At 41.5% G+C, this 15,072-nt stretch overlaps 1 protein-coding gene across 1 annotated transcript in view; it reads right to left on the bottom strand.

Moving 5' to 3' along the window:
* The window catches only part of SNTB1 (syntrophin beta 1), a 116,515-nt gene that overhangs the window by 37,211 nt on the left and 64,232 nt on the right, over positions 1-15,072 (bottom strand). Inside the window, 1 exon segment of the mRNA XM_032693844.1 lies at positions 4,409-4,616. Coding sequence (XP_032549735.1) covers positions 4,409-4,616 — 208 coding nt within the window.

Below are 15,072 nucleotides of genomic sequence, written 5' to 3'. Positions count from 1 at the left end.
AAAGAGGCAAAATTAGATAGGCTTTTGCCAATGAGATCTTGGTCTATTGGAGCAGATGTTAGAGAGTGATAAATAAACTACAATTTCCTCAGTGTTTTAGCTCTCCTCAGACTTTGCTCCTCGTGAAGGAACTCAGTGGAGTGGATAAGCATATGGGGAAAAGCAGCAATTCCTGCTTTAAGTCATAAGATGTACAGAAGTATTTAAAAAAGGGGGAAAGAAAGCTGGAGAAGACATTTCTACAAAGGTTGAAAGCATTTCTGGAAAGAAAAGGAACAATTAACATACATGTGGAAAAGTTCCTCAATCTGGATGACCTACTAACTTGCTTTTTTTTAAATTAGGTGCTAAATGTATCTTTATAAAGAGCAGTAAAAAAGGAGCCTGGAAATATTAAAACCCACATGTAACTGTTCCCTCATGCTTTGCACAACTGTTAATTGCACAGGTCTGCTGAAATGAAAAGACAAATACGGAAAATACAGGGTGATGAGGAGTGCACACACTTCATTACAACCAGTACTTGATATTTCTCTTAGTTACAAGAGAAGTTGAAGACGTTGGTGACTAATACAACTCCCTAATCCTTGGTCAGCTTTAGAAACCCTCCTCATGAGGTCAAGGTCAGGACAAGGTTACTTCCTTAATAAAAAGAGGGAATATGGCATCTCTAATGATTGCTTCTGGCTGTTTTTTCTCCTTATCTGTAAGAAGGCCACAGTGAGTATTTGCTTTCTTAAAGTGATGCAGAGCTCTTTGCTTTACCTGCAGATGAACCCCTGCTGCCCACCCCAGGCACAGCCAGGGACCTGAAAGTGGATCTGCAAGATGGATGTTTCAGGCTGAAGACCATGAATTTAGGCTGCCTTCATAGGGAAGTTCAGTTAAGGTGGTAGAATCCTGTTAGCATTCAATTACTTAGTACCTTAGATAACCTACTATTTATTTAATGTTACCCACTGAGGGAGGCTCCCCTAATGAATCTATTTTTGTAGTATCATGAAGGTTGAAGTTTAAAACTAAGTTTAGAGCAGAGTCATATAAAAAATGTCAACCAGGAAACAGCTTAATGAAAGCAGAGAGTAATCACAGCAAATTACAGTGAAATATCTATGGGATTACATTTTGCATTCCCCAAACAAGCAGAGAATTCATCTCACTTACAGTGTTCCATTTTGCTGAGAATTCACTGTAAGGATATGCTATGTCAGTAACATAATATGATGCATGATAACTGTCTTAAAAGTTGCAGTCTAAGATGCTTTTTTGACCCTGTGGGAAGCCCATGCTGAAGCAGGCTTGTGGCAGGACCACTGGCCTCATGGAGAGAGAAGCCCACCCTGAGGCAAGTTTCCTGGCAGGACTTGAGAGCCCACGAGGGATCCACACTGGAGCAGTTTGTGAGAACTGCAGCCCATGGGAAGGACTCATGTTGGAGAAGATCATGGGGAACTGTCTCCTGGGGAGGGAGGAGCGGCTGAGGTCATTGGGTCTGTTCAGTCTGGAGAAGAGGAGGCTGAGGAGAGACCTCATTGCAGTTACAACTTCTTCATGAGGGGAAGAGGAGGAGCAGGCACTGATCTCTTCTCTGTGGTGACCAGTGACAGGACCTGAGGGAATGGCTGAAGTTGTGGTCAGGTAAGTTTAAGTTGGATATTAGAAAAAGGTTCTTTACCCAAAGGGTGGTTGGCACTGGAAACAGGCTCCCAGGTGAAGTAGTCACAGCACCAAGCCTGACAGAGTTCTAGAAGTGCCTGGATGATACTTTCAGGCACATGGTGTGACTCTCAAGGATGGTCCTGTGCAGGGCCAAGAGCTGGACTCTATGATCCTTGTGGGTTCCTTCCAACTCAGCATATTCTGTGATTTTGTGACCCATGCTGGAGCAGGAGAGGAGTGTGAGGAGTCCTGCCCCTGAGGAGGAAGGAGCAGAATAGATAATGTGTGATGAAATGACCACAAACTCCCATTCCCATCCCCAGTGCCACAGGGAGGGGAGAAAGGTAGAGAAAATTGCATGTACAGTTGAGTCTGGGAAGAAGGGCTGGGCAGGGGGAAGGTGATTTTTTTAAGTTTTGGTTTTATTTTCTCATTAGCCTTTCTGGCTTGTTTGGTAATAATTCAATTAATTTCTCCCCAAGTCAAGTCTGTTTTTGACCATGATGGCAAGCAGTGAGTGATTTCTCCCTGACCTTATTTCAACTCATGAGCCTTCCTTTTATTTTCTCTCTCCTATTCAGCTGAAGAGGGGGAATGGCAGAGCGGCTTTTGTGGGCACTGATGTCCCACCAGGGTCAACCAACCACATGGTATTCACAGTGTGCTCCCACAATCACTGCAGAATTTAATCCCTCTCTGCTGACAAACTCAGGTTTCAGACAAGGAGCATCTGTAGTCAGCACATCATCTAGCTGCCTTGAATACCTCCTCTGAAGCAGTATATAAAGAGTTTTCACATATACAGGATATGCACCTTCTTCTCCCACCCTGCAGGTTATCACTCTTTCATCCAGGCTTTCCAGCCCACAGTCCAGTTGTAGCACTAACAAGAGAAAAGGAATTTCACATTGCTTTTTACCATATGTAGGAATTTTCTCTACTTTTCAACAGGTGTCCAACATGAGAGAAGGGTGGGAACTTTTGACCTCACTCCATTACTACTGCACAGCTCTGGAGGGTTTTTAGTGAGAAAAACATGTTGGATTTTTAGTAACAATGTCACTGCAAATCTCTCAAGGCTAATTTTTGGTGACAGCCACTGTAAATCAACTGGAACATACACAGAGCCACAGCATGATCCTAATAAAGGCAAACCAAGTTTCACCATTAAATTTCATCAAGACCTTGAATGGTCTATAATGAGTAACATGAAATAAGATTTTGGTCCACAAAATAAAAAAAAGAAAGCAGAAAAAAGCATGTGAATGGGATATTGTGTATTAGCAGTAAGAAGAGGAAATTCATAAACCAGAAGCATGCCATGTGTCCATTTAAAATGATATGTGAAAATTATATTTACAAGATCTACATGACCTGCTACAAAGCAGTTACCCTTTCAGAGGAGAGGATTTTGCAACAGGAAAAGCCTCTTATATTCAGCTTTTCATAAGTTTATAGAAATACAAAAAGGAAAACAAGATTAAAGATTCCATGGCCGTACAGTTTAATACTGTTAAAATTTACTTAACCAATTCTTTGGTGCTTTAACACCAAATTATTTCCCCAAACTTTTACATTTTTTACAGCACAAAGCCATAGAGTTGTGTTGTCATCCCCACTCTGCAAGCCTGGAGGGAAGGACAGGAAAACATACAAAATGTGCCTGAAAAGTTTTGTAATCTTTGTGTCACTGCAAGTGGCGTGGACTGACCTGTGTTTTGCTAACAATTAATGGTGTGTCTCCTTAAAGGACACTAGATAGAAATATGGCACCTGTGCCTGTGGCTCCCATATTTTCATCTACAAAATCCAAAATGGAGTTAAAACATACAATAATTTTTTTCAGGGCAATTGCAGTCAGTTTTCCACATCTGTCCTGGATGCATGGGTTGAAAGGGCAGTGCGTACATAGTGGCCATTTTTCCACACACTCCAGTTGGAGAGGCACAGATGCTCTGAACAGCTGCCCAGGCAGTAGCTGGATGGGAATTATTTCTAGGCACAATTCTAACACTGTTACTGAAGTAAATCCACACTTAGCAGTTGGTACAGTGCCTAAAACAAATTCTGAGACTACTGATTTAAAACCAGATCATTTCATACTGATGCATTCACTGGGTGGTCATTCCACAGCCCAACAGATCCCAAACTACTTTTGAACTGAACACCAGGTTTCCCCTGTGGCGTAAAACATTTTGATACTCAAACTTTGCAAGATGGGTGAAGTTGCCATTGCAAGCTCAGCCTTCTACAATGCTCAGCTCAAACGCAGGATTGCAATTAAAGAACAAGCTCCTAGGCTTAATGAGGACATCACCTCCTGCTTCAGACCATGCCCAGGCACAGCAGAGAGGCAGACCATGGACCAAGTAAGTGGGTACTTCCCAAGCTGGGAGCAGGAAGGTGACAACTCATATACATCATGGGACTCATAACAGCAGGTGAGCTTGGGGCTGGTCAGTTTTTGTGACTCACGTCCCATACTTGAACTTGACATGACACTTTCTGCTCTCCTGGGAAAGTCATTGCTAATTGGTATACAGAAGCAAAGACTATGGGGACCTTCTAGTTTTCTATTGTTTGGGTTTTTTTAAAGCACAAAAACTGGCATGTTAAGAAAACAAAGGTCTTCAAGGAAAGATAAATCAAACCCAAGAATCTCATTTAGTCTCTCCACTTCCAGACACGTCTGAATTCAGGAACACAGTGCAAGAGACAGAGAGCTTAGAAAAGAAGAATGTTTTATTACCTTTTCTGCAAGCCAGCCTAGATGCCTAATCTCTCGACTTCCAGCAATCCCTGTTTTACCCAGCTGGTCTCTGACCTCTGCAATCACCCTGGGGATGAGCTCATTGACACTGGAGTGGATGGCATTGAACCAGGCCTGGGCTGTCGCTGAATCCTTACTCCTGAGCACCACGGTGTGCTTGGCATCAGGTGAATGAACTTCAATAATTCTAGAAAAATGGGGGGAAAAACATTATGTTCATTCATACAGCGTTAGGCAGCTAAATTTATTACCTCGCTCAGTGATATCAATGAGTTAAAAAGAACGTACTAATATTGAGACCTAGCACTAAAAACTTACCTTTAAAACACCTGAATACAGTAGGATCATCTTAACTGAAGCCAGGTCTGTAGTGGCATTATGATAAAATCCTTGAGAAGGCGATTTGCCAATGCTGATGCAACCCCATACACAGCATGTCAATAGGAGTTTCAAATATGTAGGCAAGAGCAACATTCACTCACATGGCAGCCACCCAGAAACGCATGGAAGATGATTGGGGAGAAGCCAGGGATAAGTGGCTGCCTTCTTTAGCTGGCCATCATGGCACAATCAGACTTTTTCATTTTGTTTACTTTACACCTACAGAGATAAATGAAAACCATTCCTCCTCCCAAGTACAGACGTTCTCTTAGGATTGCACTGTAGTTTCAGTGACACCACTATGCATTAGCCAGAGGCTACTGCAACTGGCCTTCTCCAAGAGTTACCAGCATCCTCAGTGCTCCATTTAGACCCTGCTAAAAATGGCAGCAAGAAAGTGCTAACCACAACCATATGACTGCTGCTGGCAGGCATTTTTTGGAGGTTTTCAAACTCCCGTGGAAAGAGATGAGTTTTTATCAAAAAAACTATGCCTACTAGACCATCCTGTGGGTTTCCACCCCATCACTGTGGCTTGAAATGCACAAACGAACACAGTTTTCAGGAAAACTAATCCTGTTCGTTGTGGTTATGGGACATGTGCCAACACCTTTGCTAACAACAACAACAAAAATGCTTTGACAGGCAGCTGCAGCTATTTCAGCTTTGTTCTCAGTGAAGTTATTAGTTATTAGTAGGGCTTTGTGTGCTCTTTATAGCTTTGTGGGCCATTTTTACTTGAACATTTGTTAAATAACCCACAAAGTAATAGTCTTGTTTATTTTTATGTGGCAATTATAAAACCAAGCTCTGGTCATTGCCCATCACTCAACTCTGTATCACATTTGTGCATTTTCATTATAAAGGTACAGTGACTGCCCCTGAATGTTACCCTCACAAATTCGACCTGGGATCTGAGCCTAAGCACATACTTCTGTCCTGAGTATGGCTGCCCAATCTCTGGGACACACAATGACTCCTTTCTGCAGCAGAAAATTAATTAGTTCAGTGGAATTTATTCAGGTTGAGGTTCAAACCAGTACTGTAATGCAAATATTTGTTATGCAATTACAAAATCCTGCAATTTGGAGCTTAACTAACAATTAAAAGGTTTTAATTAATTGGTTAAACCAGAGCAGAATGCAGAACAGAGGGTGATTATCTGCACAGCTCTCTGGGGCTCAGAGAGCAAGGATCACTGGTTTCATGTTTGTCCATTTTGGGAAGGGGAGGTCTCCATGTAGACACTGTTCTAAAAATAGAAAAGGTCATGATTTTCCAAACTCAGCAGCTGAACTGTTCAGGGTCCTAAATCACTGGATAGCTTAAAAAGTGGGCTGATTTTTCAGAAAGCGCTAAGCCAGCACAGTAATGCATTTTTCCTCAGTAAAGCTGCTGCAACTCAGCACTGTCTGAAAATAAAGGTTCTTATTTAGCTGCTCCAGGATGCACCAAACATTCAACTTCAGGTACCAAAATAAAATTCCCTGTCAGATGATGCCAGTCTGGTGAATAAGAAAACTATGTTTATAGATAGGCATGCTCCCAATCACACTCTCACTTTTTCTGAACTGGGAGAAAAAGTAATCTCCCTGATGGTTATGATTTAGCCACTTGTGTTCACTGATTATTACAGTCATGCACAGCTATCACAACTTGGTCTGTCTTCCTATCAGAAACACTGCTCTCTCTCTGCCATCTGAACTGGAGTTTCAGCTTCTTCTTGTAGGCAGCCATCAATGAAAACAAACTTATGCAGGCTTGGATTTTCAAAGTACATTGTGGTAATCAGTGAAATGTTGCTTATTATCTACAAAGCACTTTTTGGCAGGAGATCTTACAGCATATTACAAATGAGGTCAGTGACAGCATCCCCATTTCACCACCAAAAAAAGCAGAAAAGTGAAGAACCCAGACAAGGCCAGGAGCAGCAATTAAGATTTTCAGCACTCTGTCTCCATTTTAATATTTCTTTTAGAAACAAAAACTATTTGAACATTACTGGAACATTTGTTGAACCAGCATTGTGCTGGTTTTGAAAAATGCTAATGCACCATATGGATGGTGCAAAACAATGCTCTTTACAAAGCCTGTGGTTTCTATACGGGAACTGCCACCTACTAAGTCACTGCACATCAAGCAGTAAACAAAGTGCTGAACACGGACTATAAAGAGTCAGAAGAATGTGCTGCTCTTTCAGTTGCAAAGGAGCAGCAGCAAAGTTGTGTGATTTCTTTATAAGTTAGAACTGTAGCAGGATTTGGTTTAAAAATAAATTATCTAGATCTGAAAGAGCTTTCAAATGGCAACTGCTTACCTCCAATTTGTAAATTCTTCCTTAAAGCAAGTGGATTAACATACAAACAACTATTTTGCTACTTGGGCCTTCATCAAAGTGTATGTCCCTTGATGGTGACTATTTAAGTATTTGTACAATACTTACAACAATGAACATTTAGACAGCTGTTAACAATTCTGTTTCAGGGTTCTAAACCATGCATATTCTAATATCTACACGTTCAAATGTGATATCAAAGTATATATTCTAGTATACATATGCATACACACCTACTGAGCCATGCTTGAAAAAAAACTCTTAAAATGGAGCTGTTTTGGGGAATGCTTGTCAGTCATCAAAGTTTGCTGGTGATACACTAACAACTGCAGAAAGTCTACCTTGTTCCCTGAGCTGAGTAACAGGACGACTGGACTATACATGTTACACTTCTCAAACGTTAGTTCAAAACACAAATAAATGCTGCTTTGACAGCTCTGAAACTGCATCTTTTATTTATGGCACTTGCCCAGTCCCAGAAATACATCTGCAAGCATCACTCCTGTGCAAGCTGCTAGGTAGGGCACCTTTTATTTACACACACCTTAAGGATGACAGTCTAAATCCTCAACTGTCTGATCACTAGAAAACTTTTAGAAACCGAGCTTGTAGATTTCCACTGAAGACCCAGGACTCCTGTCTCCACAGTCAACTGGGATGGAGATACTAAAAGAAACTTAAAATCTTCCCAGAAACCCATGGGCTCTGACAGCAATCAGATGCTGAAAGTGCTGTGTCCCTATAAACTCTTCCCTTTTCTGCCTTTCAGCCTACGCTGCTTTGATTCACAGACCATTTGGATGATGCTTTCTGTATAGCAGCTGACTGATGGCATTTCCATACTTTTTGAAAAGCAAAAAAATACCAGTGACCTTAGTAAACTGCAAGACTAAAGCACTTAAACATTTCCAGCAGTCCAACCATTGTAGTTTTGATTTGTTCCCTGGCTAAACTGACCACCGCTTACTGACTTCTGTTTATCTGCAGTTCAGTGATAAAGTTCCCTTAATTCCCCACTGAATTGAAATATTTAGGGCAATGCCACAGCTGTGTTTATTCTCACACTCCACCACAGTTATGTAAATACTGCATATGGAGCTGTTTCTGATAAAGCCCATACCAACCCAAAGGAATTATATGTTAGCTCTAGATGACTGCCAAGATGTGCGGCATCTCTCCAGCTTGGCAATGCATATGAATGATATCACATTTTCTCAGAGATCATTTGGCAAACCTTATAATAAAAGAGTAATTTTCTCTCTCCTTCTCAAAGAGTCTCACTGAGCCAAGGAGTGTTTCCAGCATCCCCTTCTCCACCTGCAAAATACGGAGGTGACACAAAACCCAGTGCCTCCAAATGCTGTAACCTGGCACGTAAGAGGAAAACTCCATCCCTCGCTTCATCATCCAGACTTTTTACTTTAAAGAGGATCAGAAAAAGCTGAAAGCAAACATTTGATAGACCATACTCATTCCCCATTTGATAAGGCCTCTTTCTGTAGGAGTGTTCATTATTTAAGAAATAACTTTTATCAAAACTCTTGAAAGCACTTCTCCCACCAGCATTGGCTCAGCACCAAATCAGGCACTGAGTTACACTTCATGCCTGTTCCCGGGTCAGATTATGCATTCAGTGACTGATTAAAGTGTGGAGTAAATCCCTTGAAGTTAATGATAAGCTGGAGCCAGAGTTATTCGAGTCCATCATGCTACTTTGATTTTGCACCGGCATAGCCAGGAATAAAACAGTCTGTCAGTGACTCTGCAAACTTGAAAATGAATCAAAGGCCAAACTGCTCACTCCATCTCCTGCATCATTGTCTGCACATGAAACCACGGTAAGTAATTTTATTTTTGAGTGTACAACAATAGGAGGAGCCTTTCCAGGAAAAAGGCAGACTTAGAGGAACACAATTTGATTTATATTTAAATAGTTGTAAGTTTTGTTATTAAATAAATTTTAAAAAAAATGTTAAGGTTCTTTAGAATTCCACATGCAATATCAGGAGATGAACCAGGAACAAAATATATTAAAATTAAGAAATGAAAACTTTGGGTTTAGTCTGCAAGGAAAATATTCCAGAGAGGCTGTTAGGCTCACAATGAATTCCCCAGCATACTCTGAAGAAGCATCTTCCTATGATTAACCTAAATGGAGGTGAAAACAATTTTACTAAGCGAGCCTTGTTTGGTAATCAAGTGGAATTTTTCTATGTGAAAGTTCCTCGGTCCCCTCGCTGTCACAGGGGCATTTGCTGTATTAATAGTTACCTGATGACTTTCAACTTACAGTGCTAAAAGTATGTAGATACTTGTTCCTTGAGAGCTGGACTAGAGGGATGTCCAATTAGAGGGTGTATATATCAGTTCTGAGCTGTCACACTTGATTTCATTTCTATTTGCCACCAGCTGGGCTTTATTAAAAGGGATATCAGCAGGCTTGTGCCACATGCAAGAAAAGAAAGGCTTTGTTTCTGTAATGGACTTGCTCACACCACGGTGTGCTGATGCCAACCGATCTGCAGAGCACATCACACACTGCCTTCTCCACCCAAAACAAGTACAAAAGGAAATGAACAGTATATTAAAGGAATTAAATGTATACATATGTTAAGGAGCAGAACTCTTAGCCCACATTGCCCGAAAGACCTCTTATCTTTTACTTTCTTGAATTTTATTTTATAGTCTGGTTGTAATAGTGCTGAGAATTGGTAACCTCGGAATACACAGTGCAGTCTTCTTCACAGTGGATTCAGCACCAAACAATGGCAAAAGTGCTGTTTCAAGGAGCAGCTGGGGTCAGTTATTTGAGGAGAAAAAAACCCCACCAACAGCATTATTTCATAGGCATGGCAGGAATTTGATTTAACCTTTAGAAGATGCTGTCTGAAAATTTAAGGCCAGAAGATGTTGTGATCTGTGTGGTCAATGCACTGACCACAGCTTCCTGAAGCAGCTGTTTTACCTGAAGCAAAGCCAATCTCAAAGCATCTTCTGCAGCAAAGCAAACCTTCTGCAGCTGGAACTGCATCTGGGCTAAGCAAAGAGCACCTGACAGCAGCTGGTAATAGTGGCAAATGACCCCTTCAAACTGAGATGAGGGTGGAGGGTCTCATGCTGCAGCATAAATAAGAGATCATGGTCTTGGAGAAGAACTAGATGTCTTCTGAGAAGAACGTCACTGTTGCTGTTAGGCAGTGCTGTAGTAGGACCCAGGGGAAAGAAGAGGACAGATCCACAAGCCTGGGTGAAAACTGATATGGAAACAGGAAAAATAATTAGGGAAGCTGATAGATCATCTCTGACTTATGGATGGATTGTCACAGGAGAAAGTCCTGCTGGAAGAGAGAAAGAGCCCATCCACCTTATCTAGAAGGACGTCTCAATGTCTCGTTATTTTAAATACCTACTTTTTGGCTTCCATGATCAAGAATCCCAGGAATCACTGCTTAGTTGCCAAGTGAAGCAAAACAGAAGCCAGACAACCAAGACAACAAAGCCACAAATTCACTCGGGATCAATTACTGGCCTCTGAGTGTTGTAGGAAGAAGCACCACCTGCAGATACTGGCAGCTTCCTTGGGGACTTTCTCTACTGGCAGTGAACTCATCTTCCCATTGAACAGACTCAGGGATTGATGGAAAAGCTGTACGTTAAGTGATGAGAAGAAGTAACAACTTCACCACAACTTCTACTACAGTAAAACAGGAATTTCCTTCATCAGAAACTATGTGCAAGAAAGCTAGAAGAGAATGCAGGGTACTAAAATGGCAATGTATCCACAACCTAAGCACTAAACATCAGCCCCAGCATTTACCAACACTAAGCTGGGGTACCTATGGTGGCAACCCACCACCCAAGGCTCATGCTGAGGATGTAATTTGCTGCCATACCAGTGACTACACAGTGTGCAGGAGGGAGCGGCTTTAAATACACCAGCTGAAATTCCTGCTCCTTAATTAATGGCAGGTCAGGCCAGATCAGAGCTATAAGACTGAAATCCAATTTGCAGACCCGCTGATAAGCAAGGGAAAGCCCAACACTGAGCACAGGACAACAGCTGGGGCGGATAAAGGGTCTTGAGGTTGTCACTATCTCCAAGTCATAATACAAAGACTCTGGGGACTGGGAGCATGGCAGGAAACTGAAACTCTTGCATATCAACTTACTTTGTTTGGAAGATCTTAGGGGTCTTAAAACTGCTCTTCAACATTATCTAGCAGCAACGTGAATGTCAGCACGTAGCTTTACAAACAGACACACATAAAAACGTGATGAACTATTTGTTCTCTTCTATCCTGCCCTGCAGCGCTCACACTACTCTTGGGGAAGGGAGAAAACCCCCTGTCATTATGTCAGGGGAAAAGATGGGACTTTTATTTTTTTTCCCTTCAAGAAAATGAGACAAAACTAATCCCAGATTCAACAGGACCTGCACAAATTGAAGATCAGTCACAACACGCTGTAACTATCCAATTCTACACTGGTATCCCAAACATCCTTCAGGAAAACTCAGCGGTATCCACTGTATCCCCAAATACTGGCATATTCCCCCAGCAATACCCTTCTCAAACTGTTGCCCAGAGACTACAGCAGTCTTGAGGACATTAGAAAGCTATTTTAACATCATTTAACAGAACAAGGATTACGCCCAAAGTAAAAAAAAAAAAAAAGTAATGAACATCCAAAGTTCAACTTAGTTTGTTAATGTATTTGTGTATATGCTAGATACCCTGGAGGCTGTTCTGTGGAAAATTGCCTTTGGATTGTCTGGTGGATTTTTTTCCTTCTTCCAAAAGAAGGAAAAAAAAGCTGGTGATTTGAACTCCGAAGGGGCAAAACCACTCCTCTCTATGGAAGAGATAATACTACAGAGGTGCCTGATCTCAGTGGCCTTTCAAAAAAATAGACAAAATAGACAAAAATAGGTATGACCCAGAGTAAAACCAATGGCCTGTTTGGCTGCTGGGGAGTTTCACAAATGATGGAAAACAACCATTCCTAATAATGGGGAAAAAAAATCACCATTTCTGCCTACAGAGGCTTCAGAGCTCCAGCTCCTACAGGTTGGGAAAACTGCCCCCTTAACAAGCTAGATGACTGCAGCTTCCAAAATGCACCAGCAATCAAAGAGCTGCCCAAAAAGCAGCTGATGTAGATGACAGAGGACCGTTAGACACCCAATTATCGAACCATTAACCCATGTTCATCTTGACCTTAAATTCACAAGCCTCTGTGGGCAAGGATGTATAAGGTATCACAGTGTCCTTCTCAAACAGACTGTGCACACTGTGACAGCACAGAACAACAGGGTGGTTTAATGATGAGGGGCGAGTCAACCAGAGTTTCACCCTGATTATTGTCATTTTTGTTCTTTTCTGGATTTGAATTACACTCTTTCCAGTTGCTTTACTTTACTGTTGGATTGCTGATACAGTAATCTAAATAGATAACAAACACAGCCCACCAGGGGGAAAAAAAAAACAAACCCAAAATTCCTGATATAAATCAGGACTTTGACTCTAGCAGGCTCAATAACTTCTTCAAAGGACTTATTGATATTCAAATAGTAAAACATGTCTGTACCAATAATGATAATTAAGTGCCTTTCATCCAAGGATCTCAAGCTGTAGCTCACAACAACACTGTGAATTAAGTATGGTCTCTCCATTTCACAGAGGTTTTGTCTACAGCCAGAGAGCAGCTCAATAACAACACAAGGAGCAATTCCTTGAGGAGGTGTGGAGGGGGATTTTTTAATACTAGTAATGCACCCATTATATATCTTTACCTTTGCTCTACTCCATGCATTCCTAAGTCCTTTATCTTTCTGTTGCCCATATACAACACACAGTAACAGAAAAAAGACCCACTAGGAAAAGGAAATTTTCACCTCCCCAGGAAGCCCTACAGAGCTGCTGATGTCCACCCAGGACTGACACAGCTCCAGCATGCTTCAGCAGTGCCAGCACAGTGATGGAAGCAGTTCATCATCTCCTCAGTCCTGGGTCCAGGTCTCAGCCTTTACCCACCACCTAACCCCATCTGTGCTTGCTACTGCCAGTGTCACTGACTGTGCCCAGTGTTATCAAACTACCTCTTAAGAGGCAGAAAACAAGATAAACGTGATCTATGCTCTCCAAGAGCAGCTGTAAATCATTCTGGTACTATGGTCACTCTGTGGCAGTGCTCTGCCCTCTGCGAGCCCCATACACACATGACTCAGGGAAACCATTTCCCCAACAGCAAAGAAAAATCCAGGCTGCAAAGCTGCACACCTAAACCACACAACTCTTTGAGGAGAATCCAGCATTTGCTTTGTGCACCAGTGGCTGCTCATACCTGGCAGCATCAACGTATGGTCCTGTTTACTAAGCAGGAAACAGGCAGGGTGGAGGCATAAGCCAGACCATGTTTTCATTTAGACATCTAGAATCTTTTCCACTTGCCTCCCTGCCCCCTCAGTTGCCCTTAACTTATATAGGCAGGAACGTGAAGAGATACAGGAGCTCCTCAATCTTTCATCCCCTCATAGAATAGAAAAGAATCAGAACAGAAAAGAATAGTTCAGTTGCAAGGAACCTACAATCATCACCTAGTCCATCACCCTGACCAGTTCAGGGTTGATCAAAAGTTAAAGCCTGTTATTAAGAGCACTGTCTAAATGCCTCTTAAACACTGACAGGCTTGGAGCATCAACCACCTCTCTAGGCAGCCTGTTCCAAGGTTTGGCCGCTGTCTCAGTTCAGAAATGCTTCCTAATGTCCAGTTTGAACACTTCAAGTCTTGTAATTCTTTTAAAGAAAATTAGCTGTACTTTGTCTCAGTAGTGAAACTGGGAGTGTTGGCAGGTCCTGAACTATGTGTTGTCATGTTTTGTAGAGTTTTACTGAAAAGGCATGGAGTTTCTACTCGAACTCCAGACATCACCTCTATAAACACATACTGAGCCTCACAGATAAAAACGCACCAGAAAAAGATTCAGGAAGTCAATTTTTGAACACTGCTGTTCTAAACTAGCATCCCAGATCCTTGACTTTTACTTCAAGATGTTTTCTTTTTATTGCATCTTTACAGTCTTCTGGTAACTTCTTACATTTGTTGTGAGCATTCATGACTTAAGCTTTTTGATGCAAGGACTTGTTTCTAACAAGTCATATTAAATCTGTTTGAAACTCAGTTTTTGCCCTAAAAAAGAAGCTTAACTTTTGTTTTCACATCTTATTGTAACAGAAGTAAATACATGAGAATTCACCAGAATTCTTTTTCTATTTAAGATTTTGAAATGCCATTTCAGAATCACACAGGGCTATTTCATGCTTGCATAAATTACATGCTTACACACCAACTACACTTCAAAATGTTAAATCTCACTGACTCTGTTACTGTGCATTACTGACACGTTATTAAATAAAGTAAAAAGTATTTTTGTAAAAGAATGTGTGCAAAAGGAACCATCTTTGGGGAGTGACAGCTTTGCAATAAATCTTGCAAATACTTCTTTCAGTGAATCAGTATTTCCTAATGCAAAAACAAAAAATAAAATAATGAAGCTGCTTAACTCTATTGCTGCCTTTGGGGTAAATAGGTCTCAGTCTGTCCTGTCCTGCACCTCCCTGTTGTCTTGGGAAGCTCAGGTAATGCCCAGACACAGCTTTGTGTGCAGAGCCCAGAATGAATGGATACTAGGCAGTTCCTCAGCCACCTTGTAGTCAGCTGTCCCTGGCTGAATACCAAGCACCCACCAAAGCTGCTCTATCACTCCCCTCCACCTGTGGACAGAGGAGAGAAAATATAACAAAGGGTTCATGGGTTGAGATAAGGACCAGGAGTGATCACTCATTGAATACCGTCACGGACAAAAGAGACTTGAACTTGGAGATATTAATCGAATTTATTACTAACAAAATCAGAGCAGGATAATGAG

This window comes from Chiroxiphia lanceolata, chromosome 1 (assembly GCF_009829145.1).
Source record: "Chiroxiphia lanceolata isolate bChiLan1 chromosome 1, bChiLan1.pri, whole genome shotgun sequence".
In the NCBI taxonomy this organism is placed as follows: Eukaryota; Metazoa; Chordata; class Aves; order Passeriformes; family Pipridae; genus Chiroxiphia; species Chiroxiphia lanceolata.
The sequence above is the reverse complement of the archived record's forward strand: the minus strand, read 5'-3'. Positions and strand labels throughout refer to the sequence as shown.